The sequence below is a fragment of the Anolis sagrei genome, chromosome 3 (genome assembly GCF_037176765.1).
Source record: "Anolis sagrei isolate rAnoSag1 chromosome 3, rAnoSag1.mat, whole genome shotgun sequence".
NCBI lineage: Eukaryota > Metazoa > Chordata > Lepidosauria > Squamata > Dactyloidae > Anolis > Anolis sagrei.
The window spans coordinates 264,914,192-264,940,780 of record NC_090023.1 but is presented as its reverse complement, the minus strand read 5'-3'; the positions used below and the strand labels follow the sequence as shown (position 1 = coordinate 264,940,780).

Sequence of the window (26,589 nt, the reverse complement as noted above, 5' to 3'; positions counted from 1 at the left end):
ACAGAAAATCCTCTAACAATCATTCTTGTTAAAATAAAACTTTTGAAACATTAATTTAAAAGAGCTCCATCCCATGGAATGCAAATATGTATCGTCTGTTGTGGCACCAGAGCTCTCTGTGAAAACTACAAATTCAAGAAATACATGGCATTGAGCCATGTCCGTTGATGTGGCGTCAAGCAGTTATAATTCTCCAGTGTGGATACAGACTTCATTTTGGATTTTAAAAGTCATCAATTTATGAGGAAAGAATGGATTACTTAATCTCCTCCTCCAGGCCTGCCCAGCAATTCTCATCACATGGCTGCTAAACCACTGAGAATCTGGAGACAAGGAGGTGGGATTAGGAGAAACAGGGGGAAGCATCACTTAAATAAAAATAAAAGACAATGGGGAAAGGGGAGAAAGTGCTGGAGAGATGCCTGAAAAGATAACTGCTCCGAGTAATCATTAGGGTTGGGGGTTTTTTTCCAGGAAAAAGGCAAGACCAAATGAAAGAGATATTCAGAGTGAGATGCTTCAGATCACTGGACTTTTAATGTTTTCCATCCTTTTCCTCTTAATGGTGCATTTTCTGAAGCAGCAATGGGCACGTAACAAGTTTCCACCTGGACCAACTCCTCTTCCAATTATTGGCAATCTTTGGCAACTGGATTTTTCACTCAAGCGAGAGACTTTGGCTCAGGTAATGACTGGAAGTGGAAGAAGGCTTTAACAATCAATGCCTTAATATAAACAGGGAGAGGGTGTGTCTAATTTGATGTGTTGTTAATTAATTAATGAAATCATAATGTTTTTTAAGGGTGAATTAATGTTGCTTGACACCATTTAATTGTCATGTCTCAATACTATGGAATTGGTTAAGTTGTAGTGTTGTAAGATCTAGAACAGTGGTTCTCAGCCTTCCTAATGCCACAACACCTTAGTACAGTTCCTGATGTTGTGGTGACCCCCAACCATAACATTATATTTGTTGCTATTTCATAACTGGCATGGGCTGGTCCATGAGGTCACGAAGAGTCGGAAACAACTGAACGAATGAGCAACAACAACAAACTTCATAACTGTAATTTTACTCCTGTTATGAATCATAATGTAAATATCTGATATGCAGGATGTATTTTCATTCACTGGACCAAATTGGGCACAAGTACCCGATATGCCAAATTTGAATACTGGTGGGGATTTTGATATTGTCATTTGGGAGTTGTAGTTCCTGGGATTTGTAGTTCACCTACAATCAAAGAGCATTCTGAACCCCACCAACGATAGAATTGAACCAAACTTGGCACACAGAACTCCCATGACCAACGGAAAGTACTGGAAGGGTTTGGTGGGCACAGGCCTTGAGTTTTGGAGTTGTAGTTCACCTACATCCAGAGAGCACTGTGGACTCAAACAGTGATGGGACTTAGCCCAAATACTCAATATGCCCAAATGTGAACACTGGTGGAGTTTGGGGAAAATAGACTTGACATTTGGGAGTTGTAGTTGCTGGGATTTATAGTTCACCTCCAATCAAAGAGCATTCTGAACCACACCAGTGATAGAACTGAACCAAACTTGGCACACAGAAATCCAATGACCAACGGAAAGTACTGGAAGGGTTTGGTGGGCACAGGCCTTGAGTTTTGGAGTTGTAGTTCACCTACATCCAGAGAGCACTGTGGACTCAAACAGTGATGGAACTTAGCCCAAATACTCAATATGCCCAAATGTGAACACTGGTGGAGTTTGGGGGAAATAGACTTGACATTTGGGAGTTGTAGTTGCTGGGATTTATAGTTCACCTCCAATCAAACAGCATTCTGAACCACACCAATGATAGAACTGAACCAAACTTGGCACACAGAAATCCAATGACCAACAGAAAATACTGGAAGGGTTTGGTGGGCACAGGCCTTGAGTTTTGTAGTTCACCTATATCCAGAGAGCACTGTGGACTCAAACAGTGATGGAACTTAGCCCAAATACTCAATATGCCCAAATGTGAACACTGGTGGAGTTTGGGGAAAATAGACTTGACATTTGGGAGTTGTAGTTGCTGGGATTTATAGTTCACCTCCAATCAAACAGCATTCTGAACCCTATAGAATTGGGCCAAAATTTCCACACAGAACCCCCATGACCAACAGAAAATATTGTGTTTACTGATGTTCTTTGGCAATCCTCTGACACCCTCTCATGACCCCCAGGTTGAGAAATGCTGATCTATATCCTTCTCAGCCGGAGTGCTGGCATCACAAACTACAACTCCCAAAATTCCATAAAATTTAAAATTAGTTCTCCAAGTTCTACCAAGGGTACAACTCTTTCTACACCTTTCAAATAACTTGTTAAATGTAACTAGTTATTTGCTCAACAATGAAGTGTAATGTAATACGTCATAAACAACTCTTACTACCAGAATACAGAAATGCCTTGGTTACATTTAATTAAGTCATGAATTAATTCAGTTCCCACTTCCTCAACAAGGCTTTCCAAGTAAATTTGCTGATCAGGTGTAGTTACTGTTACTGCAACACAATGAATGAAAGGCTTGACGCAATCATTGCAAAGGGGAAGTGTCACAAGAGTGATGGGATGGTTGGAGAGTGCTGAGGTTGGCTGAAACTGAAAACTGTAGGACCTGGGAGGTTACTTTAAAATTGAAAGTCATTATGTAACCTCATTTGATTCATTACCATTCGCAAAGAAAACTGGAAGGAGGGTGTGGAAAGAATACTATAGATCAGTGGTTCTCAACCTTCCTAATGCAGTGATCCCTTAATACAGTTCCTCATGTTGTGGTGACCCCCCAATCATAAAATTATTTTAGTTGCTACTTCGTAACTATAATTTTGCTACTGTTATGAATTGTAAATATCCAATATGCAGGATGTATTTTCATTCACAAATACCCCATACGCCCAAATGTAAATACTGCTGAGGTTGATTTTGTCATTTGGGAGTTATAGTTGCTTGGATTTATAGTTCAATCAAAGAGCATTCTGAACTCTGCCAACAATTGAATTAAACCAGCTTGGCACACAGAACTTCCATGACCAACAGAAAATACTGGAAGGACTTGCTGGGCATCGTCCTTGAGTTTTGGAGTTGTAGTTCACCTACATCCAGAGAGCACTGTGGTCTCAAACAATTATGGATATGGACCAAACTTGGCACAAATACTCAATATGCCCAAATGTGAACACTGGTGGAGTTAGGGGGAAATAGAGCTTGACATTTGGGAGATGTAGTTGCTGGGATTTATAGTTCACCTACAATCAAAGAGCATTCTGAACCCCACCAATGTTAGAATTGGGCCAAACTTCCCACACAAAATCCCCATGACTAACAGAAAATACTGCATTTTATTATGATCTTTAGTGACCCCTCTGACACCCCCTCATGACCCCCCATGGTTTCCCGACCCCCAGGTTGAGAAACACTGCTATAGCTTCTACTTTAGCTTACATATACTTTACCTACAAGACTAAAACTCACTGCTTCTTCACTATTTTATTTTTAACCAATATTTCTTATCTAAGTAATGGGTTTTCACTCTTCTAGTTAACAAAGAGCTATGGAAACATCTATACCTTATGGTTGGGGACAACCCCGCTCGTTGTGCTGAATGGCTACAAGGCAGTGAGAGAAGGACTAGTGACTTGTTCGGAAGAGCTTTCTGCAAGAGCCCTCACACCTCTCTTTCTGAATCTGATGGGAGAAAAAGGTAAATACTAGGCATGTTTGGTTAAAAACATTGTTCAAAACTTGTTTTGGATGTGGTTCAATCCAGAAATCGATTCCCATTTTCACGGAAAAAAAGTTCAAAACTTTTCAAAACTTCCAAGACTTCTGAATCCTTCCTTAATGGTTTGAAAGTGTTATTTCCTGTTTCATTGGGTGGTCTTTACTTTGAAAGTAGTTGTTTTACTCCAGAAGGGCGGGGGAGCAAAGGAAGGAAATTCATCCAGTCTGGTTTAAAACGCTTTCCAGGCTCCAGTCCAGAAGCCAGGGGAGAGAAAAGGCAGGAAATTCATCCAGTTTGTTTTAAAACGCTTCCCAGGCTCGAGACCAGAAGCAGGGGAAAAGCTGAGTCATTTCCGACTCACTTACTACTTCATAACAGAAATGGTGAAAAAAGCTTCGGAAGGGCAAAGGGACTTCCGGTTTCCTTAAAAACTTCGAAATCGCTTCAAAAAGCAAATCTTTCCGAATTTATTCCAAATTACGAAGATTCCGACCGAACTTAACCATGTCTAGTAAATACCAGAATTGCTCTTTTCTTAGACTAATGTGCTTTTTAGAGCTATTTCTCAGAGTTATGTGACAAAATATGGAAACTAGTCCTGTTGGAGAAACTGGATTTTAGTTTCAAAATTCACCAATAGTTGTGTGCTGTTGAAATGCAAGCATTCATCGCAATCCCATGCACTCCAATGTTTCACAGATGAAAATCTCTGGACACTTGCAGCCAAGCAAATTCAGAATGTGGTGAAAATGGCAAACTATTATGAGAATTTGGGGATCTGCAAATTGGGGCTCAGGAACCTCATGTAGCTTATGGGTAGGGCATTCCCCATTGCTGTGACACATGATTACCAGTCCTGAGATGAAACTATCAAGTTTTAGACCTGGCTGCTCTTGCAAGTCCATATGCTAAGATGGAAACAAAATGTATGTCTTGACCTTGAACAAGGATTCTCTTGAGTATTGTTCTTGTGTGCTTTCAAGTCATTATGACTTGAGGCAGCCCTCATGGGATCCTCTTAGAGGGGATTTGTTTGGAGGAGATTTGCCATTACCTTCTTCCAGTGCTAAGAGAGTCATCCAGTAGGTTTCAATGGGCAAGCAGAGGTTCAAACCCTGGTCTCCAGAACCACAGTCCAATAGTCAAACTGTTATACCACATTGATTCTTACTCTCTTGATGCCACAGGTGTATTTCTTACAAGAGGCCATACCTGGAAGCAACAGAAACGCTTTGTCATGATGGTCCTAAGACATCTCGGGATGGGAACAAAGGAGTTGGAGGACCAAATACAAGAAGAGGTCCAACATCTTCTGAAAGTGTTTGCAAGCAAACAAGGTAAAAACATACAACCAGGCAACATTAGTATTTCTTTGTTATGGTTAGTATTCAATATCAGCTATTTAGCATACTCAACTGAAGTTATTTTTGCCTAAGTCATTGTGCTTTCTTTCCAGGAACCTATCTGTGTCCCAGTTGTTTAGGTCTCATTTCCTAACAGCAAGCATGGCTGAAATCCTGCATCAGGAGAAACCTACTGCTCCATGTCTCGGTCTTTGGAGCAACTGTAAACATGTTTGCTCCATCTTCTATACACCATCTTTTCAAATATTTAAGCATGGCTTCCTTTAACTTCCCCTTAACACAGTGGCTCTCAACCTGGAGTCCCCAGATGTTTTTGGCCTTCAACTCCCAGAAATCCTAACAGCTGGTAAACTGGGATTTCTGGGAGTTGTAGGCCAAAAACATCTGGGGACCCCAGGTTGAGAACCACTGCCTTAACATATCCAGCACCCTCACCTGATTCTTGAGGGCAGAACTATATCTTAATCAGCTTCTTTATAGGAAGACATAATTCTGCTAAATACTGGGAGAGGGTTCAGCAACAATGTGAGATGTTTCTGAGCCTGAGATCCAATGGAACAGTTAGGGCCACGGGACAAACCAAAGACTTCATCACACACGATTAAATAAGCATTTCTACACACTTAAGAAACTGCCACTAATGGTCCCCTTCAGACAATGCAAGCTTTGAATGTGAGGTAGAGGTATTTTGCCATTTCTAAAGTGTATTTTTCCCCAAAGTTACTAAATCAATTAGCAATCAACTTCTTTTTCAATTCCCTGCTTACAAATGTGTATAAAAGACCAATTTACCATGTGATGGGAATTTTCCCTTGTCTGCTTGTAAAGATAATGATGACATCATTGTGGAGGGAGGAACTGAGATAGGCAGAATCTATTCCTTTCTGTCACCATTACCATTTTGTGACTGAGGAGGTATAGCAAACAAGGTATTCAAAACATTTAGGAGAAAAATAGCAAGTGTGCAAATCCTGCACTTCTCATTCTCAATTGCCTGTCTGAAATTCATGCAGTTCTGTTAGGCTTTTGTTTTGCCTATCAAAAGGCTAGCAGAGAGACATATAAGAAAGCTAAAGCTTCATTTCCCCCTTCTATTCTTTTCTGAATTCTGCAATGTAAGAATAACTCCTTGTGAGTTCTTTGGGCTGTAAGCTAACCTCCCAAGATAAGTGAGAGAAGTTTTTTAAAAGAAAAAGAAAATGGGGGAGGGGCAGTGAGGGAAACAAGTCTGTACAATGTGATGGCAAATCAAATGGATACATCTTAAAGAAAGCAGAGAGAAGGATTGGTGTGAAGAGAGTAGGAAAATCTTTCATTTAATTTCCAAATGGGACTTTAAGGAAACCCAACTCTCTGAAATGCTTGACTTATCCTGTGGGATGAAGTCCCAAGAGGCAGAATGGAAGAACCAGCAGACATAAAAACTGAAGATCATCCAAAGGATACATCATAGTTCAAGAAGTTTTGATGCACAAGACATACTTGCGACAGGATGCTCCAATGGTTGAGAACAGTAGACCCATATTCCTCTTGCAAATTCTTCTTATTCTTGTTGCATAATATTGCCAACTTATCATAATACTTTTTACATTTACAGGAAGAGCCTTTGAACCCAGGATCCATATTGTCCGTGCTGTGGGTAATGTCATATGCTCTTTTTTGTTCGGCCATCGCTTTCCCTATGAAGATGAGTCTTTCAACAAATTGATAAAAGCTGGCTCTTTGATAGTTTACACGCCATTTACTTTCTGGGGCAGGGTAAGTTTCCTTGTGTTCTGAGCTCTCTGTTTGAATGTGTCAAGGATGTAGCCAAGTTACCTTTTTCTTGGTTTACTGTCATAGCAACCTATAAGAAGCCATACATGGCCACGGTGGTCCATGCTCTCGTCACATCTAGGTTAGATTACTGCAACGCCCTCTACATGGGGTTGCCTTTGAAGACTGCTCTGAAGCTTCAAATACTCCAGCGAGAGGCAGCCAGGTTAATAAATGGAGCGGCATACAGGGAGCACACAACTCCCATGTTACGCCAGCTCCACTGGCTGCCAGTTGGCTACCGGGCACAGTTCAAAGTACTGGCTTTGGCCTATAAAGCCCTAAATGGCCCTGGTCCAATTTACCTGTCCGAATGCATCTCCCCCTATGAACCACTACGGAGATTAAGATCTTCTGGGGAGGCCCTACTCTCAGTCCCACCACCATCACAGGCGCGTTTGGCGGCGGCGAGAGACAGGGCCTTCTCAGTGATTGCCCCTCAGCTATGGAACTCCCTTCCTAATGAGATCAGGTCAGTCCCCTCCCTCTTGTCCTGTAGAAAGATGATAAAAACATGGCTGTGGGACTGAGCCTTTGGGACTGTGCAATGGAAACTTTGTGTTTTGTGTTCTGCAAACTTTGTGTTTTGTTTGTTTGTTTTTTAATACAATACAACTGTTTAGTTCGCTCCTGACATGATAAATAAATAGTGCCTTCCAAGTCGCCCAGTTTTCTGTGTGCCCAGGAGCGAGTCTCTCATTTGGTATCAGCCATGGATTGAGGTGCTGGGTTTTAGCCTGCCACTTTCGGACTTTTGCTTGCTGAGGTGTTCCTGCGAGTATTTCTGCATATCTTAGAAAACTATTTCTTGATTTAAGTCATTGGCGTGCTGGCTGATATCTGAAGAAAGGATAGGCCAGAGATGTCACTGCCTTGGTCCTTTCATTATTGGCTGCTACTTCCTGACAGATTTATTTATTTATTTATTTATTTTTATTTATCGTGTCATCAGCAACCATACCATTGTATTACATTCCTGACAGATGTCAGGTGGTGCAATGCCAGCTAAACAGTATAATTTCTCCATCGGTGTGGGGCGTAGACATCCCGTGATAATGTGGCATGTTTCATTAAGAGCCACATGCACTTTTTTAACATGGTATGTGTTCCACATGCATACTCAGCAACAGAGTAGCAAAGTGCAAGGGCAGATGTCTTCACTGTGTTTGATTGTGATCCCCAAGTTGTGCCAGTCAGCTTTCGTATGATATTGTTTCTAGCACCCACTTTTAGCTTGATGTTCAGGCAGTGCTTCTTGTAGGTCAGAGCACGGTCCAGGGTAACTCCCAGGTATTTGGGTGTGCTGCAATTCGCCAGTGGGATTCCTTCCCAGGTGATCCTCAGAGCTTGAGATGCTTGTCTGTTCTTAAAATGAAAAGCACACGGCTGCATTTTAGATGGATTAGGAATCTATCTAATCCATCTGGGTATTTGGAAAAGAAGACAAAGGTAAACTTGAAGATCGCCATAAAGGGGATTCAGTGAAGGAAGATATATGGGTAGTTGCTGGATAGCTGTGTGATCCTTTTTTGAGGGTCTTCGGAGGTCATGGGATGGGGTTCATGGGTGGGGGGATAGAGCGTTAAGAAATGTTAAGGTGTAATTAATTGTACAGCCAAGTCTGGTTGTTCATATGTTCAACGAGCACTGAATGTACACTCTTTTGTAAATCTTTTGCATATTTTTTTCATTTTTTCTTTAGTTTGTTGATTTTGTTTCCTATATACACTATAAAACAATACAAAAAATACAAAAAAGCAATCAACTGGTTTTCCCTGTAAATAGACAGTAAGAGCACCTAAAGCTTTGGAGAGCTCCTGTTCAACCATCTCAAAGCTTCCTGCTTGAGAGGAGCTCCCTCTTCCATGTGAATTAACCAGAATCAATGTAACTCATTGGAAACTAAGATACCAAATTGCTAAAGTGGTCAAGGTGTCTTGATTCAATCTCAATACTGTGTAATTAAAGCACTGTTCAGCTAGGTGATAGAAAAAAGTGGTGTTCAACAGAAATATTGGGAAATCAATCAGACAATTAGGGGTTTTATAGCCAAATAAACATGAGTTGGCATAAGACCAGGGCCCTTTCCCCTTTGTCTCCATTTTGTTTTATCACCCACAGATGTATGACGCTCTCCCAGGGATTATGGATCACTTGAAAGGACTTTATCAAGAGGTCTTGGGATGCAATGACTTCATACACAACCTAGTGAAGGAGGAGATTCAAAGCCACAAGGAAAGGTGGAAGGAAGGTGATGAACCCCATAATTTCATTGATTTCTACCTGGGTCAAATGGCAATGGTAAGAGCAGAGCTTTCCCCCACCTTAAACTTCCTTTTATTTGGTCATCAGGATGGGATTCAAGCAAAAAGTGGGTGCTAGAATAATATCATGCGAAAGCTGACTGGCACAACCTGGGGATCACAACCAGACACAGTGAAGACATCTACCCTTGCGCTATGCTACTCTGCTGCTGAGTATGCATGCCCGTTGTGGAACACATCTCACCACGCTAAAACAGTGGACGTGGCTCTTAATGAAACATGCCGCATCATCACGGGGTGTCTGCACCCTACACCACTGGAGAAATTACACTGTTTAGCCGGTATTGCACCACCTGACATCCGCCGGGAAGTAGCAACCAATAGTGAAAGGACCAAGGCAGAGACATCTCCAGCTCATCCCCTGTTTGGGTATCAGCCAGCACGCCAACAACCTAAATCAAGAAATAGTTTCTAAGATCTACAGAGACACTCGCTGGAACACCCCAGCAAACGAGAGTCCAAAAGTGGCAGGCTCAAACCCGAACCTCAACCAATGGCTGATACCCAATGAGAGACTCCCCCCTGGGCACACAGAAAACTGAGCGACTTGGAAGGCGCTGAACAGACTGTGCTCCGGCACCACGAGATGCAGAGCCAACCTCAAGAAATGGGGCTACAAAGTGGAATCCTCGACATGCGAGTGTGGAGAAGAACAAACCACTGACCACCTGCTGCAATGCAACCTGAGCCCTGCCACATGCACAATGGAGGATCTTCTTGCGGCAACACCAGAGGCACTCCAAGTGGCCAGATACTGATCAAAGGACATTTAATCAACTACCAAGCTTGTAAACTTTGTGGTTTGTTTGTTTGTTTGTTTGTTTGTTTGTTTGTTTGTTAAAAATGCAATGCAACTGTTTGATCTGCCCCTGACATGATAAATAAAAAATCAGGATGGGATTGGAAAGTACAGGCTGAGTGTATACAACCCTCAGGACTATTTTTGTGGCCCCCAGGTTTCCCAGTGGCCAATTGTAATTGTTTGCCAAGTGGGCATAGGGACATTTTTCTTCAACTATGAATATTTTTTGTTGTTATCTCATGAAATCTATACTATTTTCTTTTGTTTCTGAATGCATTCTGATTTTAGACCAAACATGACCCAACATCCACGTTCAATGAAGATAACTTAGTTCAAACAGCAGTCGATCTGTTGCTTGGAGGAATGGACACCATGGCTACCACCTTGTGTTGGGGGTTCTGCTACCTGTTGAACTGCCCAGATGTTCAAGGTGGGTAAATGCACATGCAGAGGGTATTAACAATGTTTATGTTTAAGCCAAGACAATTCACCCTGGCCTGGCACACATGTGGATCTAAATCAGACATGGGCAAACTTCGGCCCTCCAGGTGTTTTGGATTCCAATTTCTAACAGCCAGTGCACTACAAAAGGTCCCGGAGAAAGTAAGAAAGTCATAAAGTTTTCAGTTAGAATCTGCTGGGTATGGAAGGAATTGTGGTGTAGTTAAGGATTATATTCTCCTAAATAAATTTTTCCTTCAGCGCACAACTGCAGAGAGTTTCCCCATGTTTTGGTTGCTTTGTTTTGTTTTTTGTTTTGTTTTGTTTTGTTTTGCAGAATGCATACAATTTAGTGAAATCATTTATTGTATTCTACTTTTTTCATGTCAGGAGCAACTTGAGAAACTGCAAGTCGCTTCTAGTGTGAGAGAACTGGCCATCTGCAAGGACATGATAGCCATGTGTAAATATGTGAGAGGAAGTCATAGGGAGGAGGGAGCAAGCTTGTTTTCTGCTTCCCTGGAGACTAGGACGCAGTGGAGCAATGGCTTCAAACTACAAAGAAGGAGATTTCATCTGAACATTAGGAAGAACTTCCTGACTGTGGGAGCTGTTCAGCAGTGGAACTCTCTGCCCCAGAGTGTGGTGGAGGCTCCTCCTTTGCAGGCTTTTAAACAGAGGCTGGATGGCCATCTGTCAGGTGTGCTTTGAATGCGATTTTCCTGCTTCTTGGCAGAATGGGGTTGGACTGGATGGCCCACGAGGTCTCTTCCAACTCTATGATTGTATGACATTGTCCAGGGGACTCTCAGATGTTTTGATGTTTTGTGTTCCTTGTGGGATACTTCTCTCATGTCCCCATATGGGAGCTGGAGCTGACAGAAGGAGTTCATCTACGCTTTCCCCGGATTTGAAACTCTGACTTGTCGGTTCTGCTGGCACAAGGGTTTAACCCAATGCTCCACTGGGGGCTCTACTATATTCAATTGAAAAGTCCTTACAAATCATATTAAATTTCAATAAAAGAATATATGTACATTTATCAAATCAAATCAAATCAAATTAATGAATCCCCTGCACAGTGTAATGTCTTTCAAATAACTAGCATGAATTCTTTTAGCAGCATTACCGAATTTAGCAGTGTTACATGTAACATTTGACCCACAGTCTGATAACAGCCAGCATAGTTCCATGTAAGAGCTCTCACTCTGCAAAGAGATTTGATAAAGCTGGAAATAGTAAATAATGTAGAAAGTATAGTCTACTTCACCCATTCCACAAATACAGAGCCTTAAGTTTCCAACAATTTCTGAAGGGAGGTGTGATACATACCCATGATCATGAAGTGGGTCAATGTTTAAAAAGTTGTTTAAAATACAGGGAGAAAGAAGAAGCAAGTTTCTGCTGCCATATATTAATCTAGTTGTTTTTGTCAATAGAAAAGAGCTACAGGGAAATCAATGCTCTTCTGGGACCTTCTCACACCATCACTTATGAGGACCGGATTAAACTGCCTTACACCAATGCCGTGCTTCATGAGATCCTGCGGTTCAGCAACACAACAGGCGTTGGACCCTTGAGGGTCTGCTCAAAGGACATCACTGTACTAGGCTTCTCCATCCCAAAGGTATAATATCTCCCACCACTCAAGATTAAACAGCACAATGCAGTGGGATCACTAGGGGTTGCAATCCGCACCATGGGATGTTAGACAAAGAATGCATTGTTAGAAAGGAATGTGTTAGCAATAATCCTATTGCATAAAATACAGTTCTAATGGACATGTGTTCATATACTTGCAGAATGATTAAGTGGGTGGTGATATATTACCCAAGGGACATGCTGAAAAGGCTGAGTCATGACCATGTGATATTCATGACAAGGGTTGCATCATTCATTTTTGTCCCTGGCTGATATTTATTTATTATTTATTTATTTACGGCATTTATAGCCTGCCTTTCTCAGCCCTCAGGGCGGGTTATAGATTGACAACAATTTGATGACATACATTCCTAAAAAAATATGATCAAAACAATCAGCATAACAATGTAAAAACATATAAAAACCATTAAAAACAATCATCAGTGCCGTCCTGATATAAAAAAGGCAGGAAACGCTTGTTCTTTCTCTTGTCATATGAACTCTCTTGCTGTACGTCTCTTGCCAATAATAATAATAATAATAATAATAATAATAATAACTATTTTTGTAACTTGCTATCATCTCCCTGGAAGGACTGGGGGGGGGGCTTACATGGGGACCAATAATAATAATAATAATAATAATAATAATAATAATAATACTTTATTTATATGCAGCACAACTAAAGGGCAGGGACAATAGTAAAGTGCAGGAGCCAGATATTAAATTATGGCTGAAGGGGCCAAAATTATCTAGTGAACTGATTAATCAAAAGCGCATTGGAACATCCAAGTTTTTAGCTCTTTGTGGAAATTGGATAGGGTGGGCAATATCACTTACTCATGAATCTGTCTACATCATGAGCATATCGCTGTATATGCCATTGACGGATTGGGTATCAAGGGACCCTGATCTGAGTGTGTATATTTGTATATAGAGCAATGTGTCAAGATTAAAAGCCTCCTGAGCTTGGATGAAAACTGAATCAGAGTTTTTTCTAAACAGTGAGCACTACAAGGTCAGATGATGCAGATAAGCACTCTGCTGTATGGGTTTATTTTCAGCTTGCCTCTAAGGCATTCAATCCAGTATGCAGAGTTTCCAAGGAGGGGGTGATTGAGGAAACTATAAATCATAGCACCTATCCTCCCTTGACAGGGGACACACTCAGATTGTGTGTCACCAGCATGACTTGTCTATTAAAATATATAAAAATAGAACTGTCGTTCCATTACAATCATGTGGTTTTGTTTGCATGTGCTACAAGCACTTGCTGTTGTTCTTATTGCCTTTCGAACCAGATACTTACTAAGTAGGATTGTCCTCCAAGATCGGTGTCCTGGTGGTAAGTCTGTAGGTGACTGTGGAGTCCTATTCTTGACCTGCATCTTCTCCCGCAGTGAGGGCATTGGTTTCCAGGTGGAAGGCGGTCCCGGTTGGGGTTGGCTTGACATGCCTTCCTCTTGGCACGTTTCTCTCTTCCGCCCTCCATTCATGCCTCTTCAAATTCTACGGCACTGCTGGTCACAGCTGACCTCTAGCTGAAGCACTCAAGGGCCAGGGCTTCCCAGTTCTCAGTGTCTATGCCAGAGTTTTTAAGGTTGGCTTTGAGCCCATCTTTAAATTTCTTTTCCTGTCCATCAACATTCCATTTTCCATTCCTGAGTTTGGAGTAGAGCAACTGCTTTGGGAGATGGTGTTCGGGCCTCCAGACAACGTGGCCGGTCCAGTGGAGTTGATGGCGGAGGACCATCGCTTCAATGCTGGTGATCTTTGCTTCTTCCAGCACACTGACATTTTCCGCCTGTCTTCCAAAGATATTTCCAGGATTTTTCGGAAGCAGCGCTGATGGAATCGTTCTAGGAGTTTCATGTTACATCTGTAGATAGCCCACATCTCGCAGGCATATAGCAGGGTTGGGAGGACAATAGTTTTATAAACAGGCATCTTGGTATCTCTACGGATGTCTCGGTCCTCAAACACTCTGCTTCATTCGGAAAAATGCTGCACTCTCAGAGCTCAGGCAGTGAACCAGCTACACCCCTTTCCATATCATCAGAGTATAAATAAGTCAATTTGAGGGACTGTAACTCCTGAAACATCCCAGCTGTGGTGGCTGAGGGATTCTAGAAGTTATCTAACAAAAGTAGTTTCTCCAAAGCATTTTTGCCCATGGCCTTGAGAACAAACAAAGTTAATTCTACTTACAGACCTCACTACCTCTGAGGATGCTTGCCATAGATGCAGGCGAAACGTCAGGAGAAAATGCCTCTAGAACATGGCCATATAGCCCGGAAAAACCTACAACAACCCAGTGATTCCGGCCATGAAAGCTTTCGACAGTACATTAATTCTACTTATTTGCTCCACTTGCAGGGAACATTGGTCCTTCCCAACAATCACTCTGTGCTGTATGACCCCAATTTCTGGGAAACTCCTTGGAAATTCAACCCAAGGCACTTCCTTGATTCAGAGGACAACTTTGTCAGCAACAAAGCTTTCCTACCTTTTTCAACAGGTATGAACTTTTACCATTCTTTCTCCCAAAATGCAGATCAGTTTAGAAATCCGTGGCATTAACAGGTTGAGCATCCTTTAACCAGAATTCTGAAATACTCCAAAATCTGAAATTATCCACATGAGATAGTGACATTATTGCTTTCCAATGGTTCAATGTACAAAACATCGTTTTATGCACAAAAATATTTAGAAGGTTAGCTTCAGGCTATGAGTGTAAAGTGTATATGAAGCATAAATGAAGATCATGATTATACTTTGGTTACATCTCCAAGATGTCTCACTATGTACATATATACTTCAAAACCATTTACCTACATTGCAAAACTGGGAGTCCAATAGAGATTGAACATGCCTCTCTGGTTTTCATTTTTCCATGGTGCATTTGGTTTGTTCCAAAATTTCAGAATGTTCTTTGTCTCCAAACTTACATTTTTCAATATCAGTACGAAAATTAAGGTATTTGTGTGTGTGTGTGAACATATCTCCTAATACAACTTTTGCTTGGCATAAGTTATTGCCAACTGGTGGCCACTTCATCAGATCCATGGTTTTGGGCTTTGGGTTTCATTCCCACAATAGACTAGGGTCCCTTCCACACAGCTGTATAAAGTCCACATTGAACTGGATTATATGGCAGTGTGGACCCAGATAACCCAGTTCAAAGCAGATATTGTGGATTATTTGCTTTGATATTCTGCATTATATGGCTGTGTGGAAGGGTCCTAAAACACCAATCCCTGTCCCAGATTGGGAAACATCTTTTAATGCCTGCACATTTGCATGCACTTATCCAAACACAATGCAGTTTTGAATGTCACTTTTACATTATTCACATTTTGGGGTGTTCATGTTTCTAGTACGATATGTATTTTTACATATACAGTAGACTCTCAGTTAACCACCACCCATGCTCATTGATAGATCCTGGATAAATGTAGTTTCTGGTAACTTGAGAGTTAGTATTAAAATAGGCCTAAATAATACTAATCCTAATATTACAAACTCTGTATTGATTTGATATTAATATTGAAATGCAATCATTAAAAGCAAATTAAGCCAATAAAGTCACATTTCACACAGTGCAACATAATTTTAGAAAAACAGTTTTCTGGATGTAGTAGCTCAGCCGATTAAACCGCTAACTGCAGAAAAACTTGCTGACCAGAAGGTCGGCAATTCAAAGACATGGGTTGGAGTGAGATCCCATTGTCAGCCCAAGCTTCTGCCTATCTTGCAGTTTGAAAACATGTAATGTGAGTAGATAAATACAGCCTCGGCGGGAAGGTAAAAGGTACCCTGCAGGCATGCTGGCAAAACCATGACCAGGGGGGTCTACGGACAACAGGCTCCTTGGTATGGAAAAATGGAACAAGAGCACCTCCCCATGGCCAGAGTTGAGCATCGCCTCCAGACGCTGGAGACGGAAAGGGAAACCTTTGCCTTTGTTTGTATATTGTATGTCATTATTCACTGTATAAAAGACATGGAATGATTGTCTACATATGTGTATACTGTGATCCGCTCTGAGTCCCCTCAGGGAAATAGAGTGGAATATAAATAAACTGTATTATTACTATTATTATTATTATTATTTTCACAAAAGCACAGTATGTCACAGCAAATGAGATCTATATGCTAGATTTCATATCACAAAATCACAAGTCAAGCACTTCCCAAGAGTCTAGGACTGTGTGGTGTATTATTATTATTATTATTATTATTATTATTATTATTATTTGAAAAACAACAAGATGAGTCCATAGCAAACAAGATCACTCTGCTGGCTGTTGTATTGGATCACACATCGGACACTTCCCATGTTGTTGTTGTTGTTGTTAGATACACAACAAAATTAGTACATAACAAACAAGATCATTATGCTGGCTTTTGATTTAGATGATGATGATGATGATTATTAGTAGTAGTAGTATTATATACACAACAAAATCAGTGCACAGCAAACAAGATCACGATACTGGCTTTTGAATTTGATCAGGGATAGTGTCTAGGACTGTGTGATGTATCAGCAAATAATAAATCCAGATCCGAGTAGGGTGGCCTTTTGCAGCGGACAGGTGTTAATTTTGTCAGCGCCGATTGTTTTTAAGTGCAGGCCAAGGTCTTTAGGCACGGCACCCAGAGTGCTGATCCCCACTGGAACCACTTTTACTGGCTTTACAGTTCAGTCTTTAAATTTTATTGTGTAAACTTTTCCAGTTGCTTCTCATCAATCCTGCTATATTATTATTATTAGTAGTAGTAGTAGCAGTAGTATTGCTGGTTGCTTGAGAGTCGTAGTTCCCTGAGCTCCAATTAATTAAGTTTACTGTATTGATAAGGATCCAATTAGCCCCTTCTCCGCAATAACTCTGCTTTCTTGCTTCTCCTTGCAGGCCGTCGAACATGTGTAGGAGAACCACTAGCCCAGATTGAGCTCTTCCTATTCTTTACTAACCTAGTCCGCACTTTCAAGTTCCAGCTGCCGGAGGGAACAAAGCAAGTCAGTTTTGAGTACATCCTGGGAGGTACAAGGCACCCGCTCCCTTTTGAGTTTCATGCAATTCCACGTTAACCTACCTTTCTTTAAGATGCTACTGGGTCCAGCACATTAGGACAAGTGTAGAGATTTTGGACACATCGGTGTTTCATTTCTTGGCCACATGGTCCCGCTACATCTATTTTATTATTATTATTATTATTATTATTATTATTATTATTATTACCCCACTTTTCTCTCTTGATTGAGACCCCAAACAACTCAAACGCTCTGGGAAGCTGCCCAGAAAGAAAAGGAAGCAAGAATGCTTAGCTGAGCTCCACCATGCAATTTTAATACATTGGGACATAATGTGGCCAAGTCAAAATGTGATCACAATGGCAAAACCTATCAATGAGGATTAATAGAATCATAGAATCCTAGAGTTGGAAGAGACCTCATGGGCCATCCAGTCCAATCCCCTGCCAAGAAACAGGAATATTGCATTCAAAGCACCCCTGACAGATGGCCATCCAGCCTCTGTTTAAAAGCTTCCAAAGAAGGAGCCTCCACCACACTCCGGGGCAGAGAGTTCCACTGCTGAATGGCTCTCACAGTCAGGAAGTTCTAATAAATAAGCTAGGAGAAGCTTCAGCATTTTGCTTTTGCCTGGGCCTATTCAGAAGGGAAGATTCCGCCCACCTCTCTTGGATCTACACTGTAGAATTAATGCAGTTTGACACTGGTTTAACAGCCTGGCCCAATGCTATGGGATGTTGCATTATAGTTTTTTAGGATCTTTTGCCTTTCAAAAGCATGCTGGTGCCTTTCCAAGCTTAATACTTAATCTTGAAATATTTGTAAGTATTATGTGGATACATTGCATGAGCATTTCATGCATACGTATCACGATGGTATGGTTATTATAATGACATAATATGTGTTACAATATATGAGTTATCTTTTATGTGCTTACAATCTTCAGAAGCCTGTGTAATAGCACCGGGATTGTGGCGCAGTTGGCTGAGTGTCAGCTGCACTAAGATCACTCTGACCAAAAGGTCATGAGTTTGAAGCCAGGCCAGGTTGAAGTGGGTTTCCAACCAATTATGTGTAGCCTGTTGTCGACCTTTGCAACCCGAAAGACAGTTGCATCTGTCAAGTAGGAAAATAAGGTACCACCTTAAAGTGTGGGGAGGCTAAATCAACTGATTTATGAGGCCATAAAGAAGACTCCAGCAAAGCATTGCAGCGGGGAAGCATGCGGGGAATGCGGAAGTGCTTCACCAGCATCGCAGATGGTCGATGAAAGCGACAGCTCCCCTGGTGGCCAGAAAAAGTTAAATAGCCTCTGTGTATGTCTGTATATGTTTGTATGTCAAAAATTGGCATTGAATGTTTGCCATATATGTGTACACTGTAATCCGCCCTGAGTCCCCTGCGGGGTGAGAAGGGCGGAATATAAAAGCTGTAAAATAAAAAAATAATAATAATATGTGTTAGCCTTGTTGTTGTTCATTCGTTCAATTGTTTCCGACTCTACGTGACCTCATGGACCAGCCCACGCCAGAGCTCCCTGTCGGCTGTCACCACCCCCAGCTCCTTCAGAGTCAATCCAGTCACTTCAAGGATGCCATCCATCCATCTTGCCATTGGTCAGCCCCTCTTCCTTTTTCCTTCCCTTTCCCCCAGCGTCATTGACTTCTCTAAGCTTTCCTGTCTCCTCATTTTGTGGCCAAAGGACTTCATCTTTGTCTCTAGTATCCTTCCCTCCAATGAGCAGTCGGGCTTTATTTCCTGAAGTATGGACTGGTTGGATCTTCTCACGGTCCAAGGCACTCTCAGAACTGTCCTTCAGCACCACAGTTCAAAAGCATCGATCTTCCTTCGCTCAGCCTTCCCTAAGGTCCAGCTCTCACATCCGTAGGTGACTACAGGGAATACCATGGCTTTAACTATGGGGATCTTCGTTGCCAGTGTGATGTCTCTACTCTTCACTATTTTATTGAGATTGGTCATTGCTCTCCTCCCAAGAAGTAAGCATCTCCTGATTTCCTGGCTGCGGTCTGCGTCTTCACTCATCTTTGCACCTAGAAATATAAAGTCTGTCACTGCCTCCACATTTTCTCCCTCTATTTCCCAGTTGTCAATCATTCTTGTTGCCATAATGTTGGTTCTTTTGATGTTTAGCTGCAACCCAGCTTTTGCGCTTTCTTCTTTCACCTTGATTAGAAGGCTCCTTAGCTCCTCCTCACTTTTGGCCATCAAAGTACATACGTATACATACACATATAAACTCACACACCAATAACAATGACGCACTAATATATTTATTTTATTTATCATGTCATCAGCAACCAGACCATTGTATTACATTTCTAACAGAACAAAACAAACAGATTAAAAAAACACAAATGTTGCAAACTTGGTAGTTGATTAAATGTCCTTTGACCAGTATCTGGCCACTTGGAGTGCCTCTGGTGTTGCCGCAAGAAGGTCCTCCATTGTGCATGTAGCAGGGCTCAGGTTGCATTGCAGCAGGTGGTCAGTGGTTTGCTCTTCTCCGCACTCGCATGTCGTGGATTCAAATTTTTTGCCCTATTTCTGAAGGTTGGCTCTGCATCTCATGGTGCCAGAGCGCAGTCTGTTCAGCGCCTTCCAAGTTGCCCAGTCTTCTGTGTGCCCAGGGGGGAGTCTCTCATCTGGTATCACACACGGATTGAGGTGCTGGGTTTGAGCCTGCCCCTTTTGAACTCTCGCTTGCTGGGGTGTTTCAGCGAGTGTCTCTGTAGATCTAAGAAAACTATGTCTTGATTTAAGTCGTTGACGTGCTGGCTGATACCCAAACAGGGGATGAGCTGGAGATGTCTCTGCCTTGGTCCTTTCACTATTGGCTGCTACTTCCCAGCGGATGTCAGGTGGTGCAATACCGGCTAAGCAGTGTAATTTCTCCAGTGGTGTAGGGCGCAGACACCCCGTGATAATGCGGCGTGTCTCATGAAGAGCCACATCCACTGTTTTAGTGTGGTGAGATGTGTTCCACACTAGGGATACATACTCAGCAGCAGTAATAATAATGCAAAAAAGATCACATGACCCAAAATATTGTGCTTACAGGATGCCACTGACCATTTTATTTATTTTTTCCAAAAGACATTTCAACCACCACCTTGCTGATTAAAAAAAATAAAATATTTCAAAATCGCAATTTTAAAAAAATGCTTTCCAGGGAAAAACAAAGAGAAAACAGACAAGGTCAATTTGAACCAGATTCCTGGACACACAGGAGGAATAACCCTCCACCCAACAATGACATTCAATAATACTTCCTTGCTTAATCTGATCACTATTTGCACCGTTTGTAATTTCCATCTTTAGAAACAAGCTTCATAACTTAAATTCGCTTAATAAGTTAAATAAATATTTTAAAAGATTACATCCAAGTTGCTGGAAGACCATAACTGATATTCCCTACACAGGTAACTAGTATTGTATACAATTAGTGCCGATGAGTTTGCTGTGAGAGGGGTTTTCTTTCAGTTGTCACTCGAGCCTACCTGGTGGACATGACAGATTCAAGAAAAGTCCTGAAGGCAAGGGTGCAAAACATGAATGCCACGGAGTGGGAAATTAAGCGTCGGAGGAACAAGAAAGGCACATGGGGCCAGTAATTGTTTATCTTGAATATAGTGAGTGGTTTTCTTATCTATGGTGTACTGGATCTTGTCTGGGTTTCATATCAGACCTTGAAGTTGTATTGTCGAAGGCTTTCATGGCCAGAATCACTAGGTTGTTGTAGGTTTTTTCGAGCTATGTGGCCATGGTCTAGAGGCATTCTCTCCTGATGTTTTACCTGCATCTGTGGCAAGCATCCTCAGAGGTAGTGGGGTCTGTTGGAACTAGGAAAAAGGGGTTTATATATCTGTGGAATGACCAGGGTGAGACAAAGGACTCTTGCCTGCTGGAGCTAGGTGTGAATGCTTCAACTGACCACCTTGATTAGCATATAATGGTCTGACAGATCCTGGAGCAAACTTTTGTTGAGAGGCAATTAGAGGTCCTTGTTTGTTTCCTCTCTGTTGTGCTCTGTTGTGCTGTTGTAAAATTACAACAGCACAACAAGAGAGAGAAAACAAACAAGGACATCTAATCACCTCTCAACAAAAGTTTGCTCCAGGCTGTCAGGCCATTATATGCTAACCAAGGTGGTCAGTTGAAACATTCACACCTAGTTCCAGCAGACAAGAGTCCTTTGTCTCACCCTGATCATTCCACAGATATATAAACCCACTTTCCTAGTTCCAACAGACCTCACTACCTCTGAGGATGCTTGCCATAGATGCAAGCGAAACGCCAGGAGAGAATGCCTCTAGACCATGGCCATATAGCCCGAAAAAACGTACAACCCCCCAGACCTTGAAGTGTTGGAACTGTTCCGTGACTCAACTATGGGCCTCATCTTGGACTTGAATTGAGCTATCCAAGGTGCTGGAACTATTTCGTGACTCTGCTTTGAGTTTCCTGGGGGAGATAGTACAGGCTACAAATAACATTATTATTAACTTTCATTGAGTCTAATATGGATTTCAATACTTTCTGGAATGGATCTACTCAAGGTACTGGAACTATTCAGTGATTCCAGGGTTGGTTCAATATCATATTTGATGGAGTTATCCAAGTTTCTGAAGATGTGCAGTGACACCATTGTGGGTTTCATGCCAGTCTTCAAAGGAGCCATCCAAGGTGCTGGAACTCGAGTATGAGTTTGATGCCAAACTTTGATGGAGTTATCCAAGGTCCTGAATCAGCTGAGTAATTCTTCTATAGGTTTCATGCCAAATTTTAATGGAGTCATTCAAGGTACTTGAATAGTTTAGTGGCTCCAGTGTGGGCTCAGCATCAGACTTGAATGGAGCTATCCAAGGTGCTGGTCCTCAGCCAGAAAACAGGTTCCATACCTTGGATAGCTCCTTTAAAGGCTGGAAATGAAACCAAGAGTATTTTTGCCACATCATTGAGATGGAAGACGCCAACCACTGATGGATAGTCCCAAGCCCTTTTATTCCTCCCCACAAGCATCCTCATCATTATTATTTCCTCTGCAAAATAGCTCAGCCTGAAGGGCCCAAGGATACTGAAAATGGAGAGGCTTTACATGGAAAAAACATCCATGGTCCTGAGCCAAAGACTCAAGTCTCATGCATTTATTGCCTCCACAGAGCTGGAAAATAGGGGTTGTCAAGTACTAGGCAAGTAAGGTATAACACAGGCATGGGTAAACTTGGGCCCTCCAGGTGTTTTGGACTTCAACTCCCACAATTCCTAAGCGACAATTGAAGGAGTTGAAGTCCAAAACACCTGGAGTGGTATATAAATATGGTAAATAAATAAATGACATTACATCAGGCATGGGCAAACTTGGGCCAGTTTGCTATTGCCTGATGTAATGTCATTTATTTATTTGTTTACCATATTTATATACCGCTCCGAGTCACCTCTGGGCTGAGATGGGCGGTATAATAATAATAATAATAATAATAATAATAATAATGATAAATAATAATAATAATAATTACTGATTTTTCTTTTTTCACAAATAGCTCCCAGAAACTCGCATTAAAAAAAGTTACTTGGGGATTCTGGGAGTTGTACTCCAAAGCTTCAGGTGCTATTATTTATTGATTTATTTACCATTATTATTGTTGTTATTATTATTATGGTATCTTTGCCCCACCCCAGCCATTCCACAGATATATAAACCCATGTTCCTATTTCCAACAGACCTCACTACCTCTGAGGATGCTTGCCATAGATGCAGGCGAAACGTCAGGAGAGAATGCCTCTAGACCATGGCCATATAGCCCGAAAAAACCTACAAGAACCTAGTGGTTCCAGCCATGAAAGCCTTCGACAATACAAATAAATCATAATTTATTATTATGAAATAAATCAATAAATAATAGCACATGAAGCTTTGGAGTACAACTCCCAGAATCCCCAATTGAAGGAGCTGAAGGACTTCAACTCCTTCAATTGCCAGTTAGGAATTGTGGGAGTTGAAATTGTGGGAATTGATTTATTTACCATTATTATTGTTGTTGTTGTTATTATTATTATTATGGTAAATAAATCATAATTTATTATTATGAAATAAATCAATAAATAATAGCACCTGAAGCTTTGGAGTACAATTCCCAGAATCCCCAAGTAACTTTTTTTTAATGGGTTGCAAGTTTCTGGGACTTATTTGTGAAAAAAGAAAAATCTATCAGTTATTATTATTATTATTATTATTATTATTATTTTATTTCTTACCCACTTCTTCTCATGGCATCAATATCTCACCAGGCCTGATAGACTCATATAAACAAAAACAAAACCAGCTCTAACATTCTAATTTTTCTTTTTTTGGAAAAAGCAATCCTCTTTGTAATAACCTTCTCTTCTTCTCTCAAGCCTCCTTTTCCCTGTCATCACTTTTCTTGAGTTTCCTCGTGGTTTTCCACTATGAACACACACTATACACATTGAAAAAAGGGAGGGAAAGGATTATCAACGGTGAACTGACAATGATTTGAACACGGCACAGGGACCACATTATTCTTCCACTTGAGAGGCAGGTGGGATGGGGATGGGGATAGAGAAGCACACAGAGCCAAGTCCATGGAAACACAACAGCAAGCGACCTCAACACTGGCTGAAGTTCAAATGGACATGTCATTTTTTTAAAAAAATCAGGAGGGGTGTGAGTCTGTTTTTATGAAAAGGTTGAAAGAGAGATGCTACTGTGCCCAAAAAAATGACTGGGCTTGACATTACTTTGCACTGTTTAATTTCAAAGAGAAATCAGCTTGACAATTTCTTCTTTCTGGTTGTGTTTCCTCCAATATTGGATGCAGGAATGCCATGCTATACTTTCATCACAGCTTTAAAGGAGATCTGCAGAAATGCGGTGGAAACAAAAACAAAGTCACATCAAGCCATTCAAATACAATTTTATATATTAAATGAGAAAGAGGAAAAAAATCAGGATGTTGAAGTCAGACAAAGAAGAAATCTGGGTCAGGATTTTGAAACAGGATTTGTTGGGTGCCAAGAAGTCCAGAGAACTTGAGCACTTATAAATAAGATAAAAGTTTAGTCCTTGTGACACATTTGGAAGGAATTTCTAACACAACAGCAGGTACATCCCAGTTAACAAAATTAATGTGTTCATGGGTGTTATATCGATATCTATTTCGGACCACCATCCATAAAAGCATACAATAATAGAGATGGGAAGGAATGAATAAAAGTCACTATTTTAAAAAATGCTTGGCATGACCACAGCCAAATCAACAGCATTATGACTTCAAGTCATCATTTGGGATTATGAAGAGGATGTAAGAAGTGAGGACAGGTTTATACACATATAGAGATGCTTCTCGTGATGTTTGAATAATCTTCCAGCAAATATATTGAAGATTACTGGATTATTTGGTTATGCATGTGTGTTTTTCAATGTGTTTCTATGTAATTCAAGATGGATTAAGATGTATTTCAAGATGGATTCTATTCTGTTCAATTGTGTGTTAGAAATACTGTGCTGAGGCTGTGTAATTATAACCTTGACAGAAGTAAGATAAAGTGTTCTCTGGCTGGGAAGAAGAGGGAGGAACTGATCTCAGCCAGAAGTCAGATAAGCAGATGTTCAGAGACTGTTGTTTTTGCCTAGGAGTTCCTGTCTGTAGCTTGCTGTGAACAGACGTGTATAGATGTACTTAGTAGAACTTAGTTTTCTGTTGTAACTGAAAGTCTGCAGAGTCCTGATTTTTGAACACAGTGTCTGTTGATCTAGCAATCCTTCCGCTGGCAAGCGTCATTGAAGTTCTGTCACAAAAATTAAATCCTAAATTCACACATTACCTATTAAACCCCATACTCACCTCTTGCAATCTTTGACCCAAAGTCTCCTTGCTTCGAATGCTTTTCCTATGCGAAAGCACACACAAAAACATTATTTATTTCTTTATTTATTTCTTTAAAACTTTTATATCCTGATCTTCTCACCTCCGCAGAGGGACTCAGACCAGCTTATAGCAAGGATTCAATGCTACTAATACAAGTTAAAACATCATACAACAATACAAGATTAAAATACATATAGATAAAATACATATATACCAGATCGACAAGGTAAAATCATGTTCAACTCAGTCCGCATATATGGTCACTCACTTTGGTCTGTAATCAGTCTCAGCCATTATTCTGGGCATGCTTCTTTCCATAACCAGGATTTCACTAGCCTCCTGAAGGGCAAGAGGGAGGGGGCAGATCTAATCTCACTCTGGAGAGAGTTCCATAGCTGAGGGGCCACCACAGAGAAGACTGTCTCTTGTCCCCACCAAACGCGCTTGCGAAGGTGGTGGGACCGAGAGCAGGGCCTCTCCGGAGGATCTTAGTGTCCTTGATGGTTCATGAATGAGTGAAGTGGATTTATACATATATTCTGGATCTCAGTTTCTAGATTCCCTGATTGTTGTCACTCACAGCTGAATCCAAAACATCTGTCCTAGAAAATATTAGGCTGGAGACTGTCCTTTAAAGAGCTCTGGGAGTTCATCTGAAGCGCTTGCATGAATTACACATCGCTTTGGGAACCTTGGTGGGTCAAGAGGTGGTAAACCAAAAGCTCTAAATAAGTAAATAAGCAAGTAAATAAAACAAGAAATGGGTTGTTGTAGGCTTTTTCGGGCTATATAGCCATGGTCTAGAGGCATTCTCTCCTGACGTTTCGCCTGCATCTATGGCAAGCATCCTCAGAGGTAGTGAGGTCTGTTGGAACTAGGAAAATGGGTTTATATATCTGTGGAATGGCCAGAGTGGGACAAAGGACTCTTGTCTGCTGGAGCTAAGCATGAATGTTTCAACTGACTACCTTGATTAGCATATAATGGCCTAATAGTGCATGGAGCAATCTTTTGTTGAGAGGTGATTAGATGTCCTTGTTTGTTTCCTCTCTGTTGTTGTGCTGTTCTAATTTTAGATTTTTTTAATACTGGTAGCCAGATTTTGTTCATTTTTATGGTTTCCTCCTTTCTGTTGAAATTGTCCACATGCTTGTGGATTTCAATGGCTTCTTTGTGTAGTCTGACATGGTGGTTGTGTCCAGGCTGGTTCATCAGGTGCTCTGCTATGGCTGACTTCTCTGGTTGAACTAGTCTGCAGTGCCTTTCATGTTCCTTCAAATGCTAATCAAGGTGGTCGGTTGAAACATTCACACCTAGCTCCAGCAGACAAGAGTCCTTTGTCCCACCCTGGTCATTCCACAAATATATAAACCCTTTTTCCTAGTTCCAACAGACCTCACTACCTCTGAGGATGCTTGCCATAGATGCAGGTGAAACGTCAGGAGAGAATGCCTCTAGAACATATAGCCCGAAAAAAACTACAACAACCCAGTGATTCCAACCATGAAAGCATTCGACAAT

At 41.2% G+C, this 26,589-nt stretch overlaps 2 protein-coding genes across 4 annotated transcripts in view; one reads left to right on the top strand and one right to left on the bottom strand.

Annotated features, from left to right (window-relative positions):
• The first annotated feature begins 523 nt into the window (after window positions 1–523).
• Window positions 524–17,215, top strand: LOC132769791 (cytochrome P450 2D17-like). Its single transcript, XM_060766723.2, has 9 exons — window positions 524–685; window positions 3,553–3,715; window positions 4,924–5,073; window positions 6,698–6,858; window positions 9,037–9,216; window positions 10,330–10,471; window positions 11,922–12,109; window positions 14,500–14,641; window positions 17,037–17,215. Exons 1-9 carry the CDS (start codon window positions 539–541, stop codon window positions 17,213–17,215), a joined length of 1,452 nt encoding a protein of 483 aa, XP_060622706.2. The 5' UTR covers window positions 524–538.
• Window positions 17,216–20,222: 3,007 nt separating this feature from the next.
• The window catches only part of CAPN10 (calpain 10), a 35,412-nt gene continuing 29,045 nt past the window's right edge, over window positions 20,223–26,589 (bottom strand). For 2 of the 3 annotated variants that reach the window (XM_067466100.1, XM_067466101.1), the window contains exons 13-14: window positions 25,045–25,090; window positions 23,935–24,058 (exon numbers count right to left, since the gene is read on the bottom strand). In XM_067466100.1, the coding sequence (XP_067322201.1) occupies window positions 24,029–24,058; window positions 25,045–25,090 (76 nt within the window). In that variant the 3' untranslated portion in view covers window positions 23,935–24,028. Of the gene's footprint in view, window positions 20,865–21,534; window positions 24,059–25,044; window positions 25,091–26,589 lie in introns of those variants that run through there. The other variant, XR_010909531.1, reaches the window with a different exon arrangement.

What these genes read in the sequence shown, in the direction of transcription:
- LOC132769791 (XM_060766723.2), top strand. Translation starts at nt 539, where the DNA reads ATGTTTTCCATCCTTTTCCTCTTAATGGTGCATTTTCTGAAGCAGCAA. An exon ending in CATTTACTTTCTGGGGCAGG is followed by an intron (nt 6,859 to 9,036) that starts GTAAGTTTCCTT and finishes TATCACCCACAG; the next exon opens with ATGTATGACGCTCTCCCAGG. An exon ending in TTTCCTACCTTTTTCAACAG is followed by an intron (nt 14,642 to 17,036) that starts GTATGAACTTTT and finishes TTCTCCTTGCAG; the next exon opens with GCCGTCGAACATGTGTAGGA.